General features: G+C 45.0%; 1 protein-coding gene across 6 annotated transcripts in view; it reads right to left on the bottom strand.

Moving 5' to 3' along the window:
* The window catches only part of CAMK2B (calcium/calmodulin dependent protein kinase II beta), a 105,658-nt gene extending 104,725 nt beyond the window's left edge, over window positions 1–933 (bottom strand). For 2 of the 6 annotated variants that reach the window (XM_075601776.1, XM_075601778.1), the window contains exon 1: window positions 394–933. In XM_075601776.1, the coding sequence (XP_075457891.1) occupies window positions 394–452 (59 nt within the window). In that variant the 5' untranslated portion in view covers window positions 453–933. The remainder of the gene's footprint in view (window positions 1–393) is intronic. The other 4 variants (XM_075601774.1, XM_075601775.1, XM_075601777.1 and 1 more) reach the window with 2 other exon arrangements.
* Between the last annotated feature and the right edge of the window lie 2,237 nt (window positions 934–3,170).

The following is a 3,170-nucleotide window of genomic DNA, read 5'->3' as shown; positions in this document are numbered from 1 at the left end:
AGAGAGAGAGAGAGAGAGAGAGAGATACATACATACATACATACATATATATATATATGTCAAGACACATGCCGACATGTTATACAGATCTCTGCGGTCACTGTAAGAGTTGGGTAACCAAATGTCCTTTCCCCCCCCCACCCCCCCCCCCTTTCCCGTCCCCCCCCCCCCTTTCCCGTTAACCCCTTTCTGCACCAGAGGGGCCTTTAACGCATTAAGCCGTGGGCTCGCCTGATATTAAAAAGCGTTATAGGGCGTCAATATAATAAGGCACATTTGGAAGCCTGTGTCATGAATCCAGGGTTTCTTCTCACCCTCTCCCATAGTGCCTTATTGCCTCAGCCCCCCCCCCCAGCAGCAGGTGAGAGTATCGGTACCCGGTTGATCCCTTACTTGCCAATTTCTTCATACAGCTGGTATTCATCTGTGAAACGTGTGCAGGTGACAGCCATTTCTGCATGGGATCTGGGTTCTGCAGCTGTTCTCTGCTGGTGGGGGGGAGCAGAGCTTAGGGTCTTGATTTAAGAAATTGGGGGAAGGGAGAGAGGGGGGTTGGAGCCTCCGGAGAGAAATTTGTTCTTCTTGCCCCTCTGGTCTTATTATTTAGTCTCCCCTCCCTGCCCCTCCTGTCGCTGCGTCTTTTCTACCACAAATATCCCAAAAAAGGATGAAGAATGATAGAGACAGCCAGGGAGGGATGGAGAGAAAGAGAGAGAGAGAGTCAGACAGAGGGAGGAGGCGAGACCTTAGGAATAGGGGGAGATGGGGAGAGAGAGGGGGAGAGAGAGGGAGAGAGGCAGGGGCAGCTTTGAATGTCTCTTGCCTGTTATAATTTCAGACTGAGAGAACAAGAGGGAGGGAGAAAGGGCTGGGGGAGGGCAGAGATAGAGTAGAGATACAGTGAGATGAAGAGAACAGGAGGGGGAGAGAGTGCGAAGAGAGGACAGATGCAACTGTTTGGTGGGGGGTGTTAAAAGATGGCAGCCTGAGCAGCTCTCGACTACATCTCTAGGTGAAAAATGAGCTTGCTTCCTTTTCTCTCTGTATTTACAAATCTGTACGTGCTCAGACCTATGTATCAATTGGATTGTAAGCTCTTTAGGGTAGATAGGCTCCTGTATATTGTTTCTATAGGTTATATTTGCCACTATACTTAGACCATTAAATCCTGTTTATAGGGTCTGTACTGTATGATATTAAATAATTATACCAGCATCTGAGTGCCTTATGGCCCGGACCGTGACACCAATTTATATTTTCTATACAGAAATATAGACCCCAACAAGGTACACCAAAACCCTAATGCTCATTTAGGGTATATTACTTCACGGTCACCCAACTTCTGAGTGACCATTGCCCTGCTGGCATTGTAACTTACTTCAGCACAGCACACATATAATATATATATATATATATATACAAATGTAAATACAACTGTATGCTCATCTGCAGTGGTTGACAAATCACCAAAAAATCATGTCTTAGGCAGGTCTGCAACCCCACCTTTCCCCATTATCACCCAGCACACAGCACTTCCACTGCAGCAAGGGATTCTGGGAAATGACATGCAAATGAGCACATAGTGCCACTTTTTGCTTCAAAAACCATTTTTAACATGGTTCCCTATAGGCTTAAGCTTGCTGCATGGTCACAGCTTTGAGCACAGCCAGGGTTAAGGTGCATACCCAGAAAACCACCCACAGACAGCTGTTTCGACCTTAATGAGTCTCATCAGTGTGGGGTTGATTAACTGGGTATGCAAAGAAGCTAAAGGATGGTGAGTAAAAAAAGTGACACAACCCTCCACAGCAAAGCAAATATGCAAATGTAAATACAACTGTATGCTCATCTGCATGTCTTAGGCAGGTCTGCAACCCCGCGTTTCCCCATTATCACCCAGCACACAGCACTTATATATATATTTATTTGGCTTAAGGGTTCCATGTAATAATGGGTTTAAGGCAAAAGGTGGCACTGTGTGCTCATTTGCATGTCATTTCCTAGAATCCCTTGCTGCAGTGGAAGCACTGTATGCTAGGTGATAATGGTGAAAAGCAGGGTTGCAGACCTGTCTAAGACATGTGAATGTGCTAACAAGTAATATTTTTATTGGCTATATGCTATACGGTGTAGGGTTTTCGGTCACCTTTTTCACCCCTCACCAACCTAAATTGTGTGTGTGTGTGTGTATATATATGTATATATACCTATAATCGTATAATCATATATAAACATACTGACGGCAGATATACACAGCGCCCACTGCTTACTGCATACGCTGTTCTGTAGAATTTACATCTGAGTATTAGCTGGGAGACTGCACCATTTAACCATTACTCCATCTGCCCAAAGTCCGCTACCATACTGAATAGGGACCAGTGTACAGAGGGAGATAAGAGGGGCTACATCATTTCTGAGTGGCTTATTGACCTAGTAGTGACAGTGTAACACAATGTAAGTCCATTAACGGTACAGTTCTGATTTTAGGTACAGAAAGCAAGGTTTCTCAGCAACACACATTGAATTTGCAACATATTGAAAACGCAGAACTATTTAATACCTTTGATCCGTTTAATTCTTTAGAAAACAAAATGTTTATACACAGTAGAGACAAAAAGCACACAAGCCCAGCCTCCAATAGTGTAGAACAGGCTGGGTAACTCCAGTCCTCAAGAGCCACCAACAGGTCAGGTTTTCAGGATATCCCTGCTTCTGCACAGGTGGCTCAATCACTGACAATCACTGAAATATACAGCCATCTGTGTTGAAGCAGGGATATCCTTAAAACCTGACCTGGTGGTGGCCCTTGAGGGCAGGAGTTGGCCAGTCCTGGTGTAGAATATAATTTATTTTCACAGAAGGTAAAATCAATCATTATAGACTCAAAAAACGTATCTCTTCCTTCAATTTACACCCAAACCAATCTGAATCCCCTCCTTGGTGCAGGGCAGCCTGCCTGCACCGGTCACCGCTGGTCCTCAGGCTAGGCACCCGATGACGGCCCACGTGAATGAGGAGGATCAGCTATACACCACCATACGTGTTTTGTGAAGCGGTCTTCACTTCCTCAGGGGTATTGGCATTATTAAATAAAAAGCGTTTTGCAGTTTTTCCAATTCAGACCCAAAAAAAGTTACATCCGCAGAAACCGTAGAGGTGGAAGGGGCGGA

The sequence above is a fragment of the Ascaphus truei genome, chromosome 5 (assembly GCF_040206685.1).
Source record: "Ascaphus truei isolate aAscTru1 chromosome 5, aAscTru1.hap1, whole genome shotgun sequence".
NCBI lineage: Eukaryota > Metazoa > Chordata > Amphibia > Anura > Ascaphidae > Ascaphus > Ascaphus truei.
This window is presented reverse-complemented; position numbering and strand designations above follow the sequence as displayed.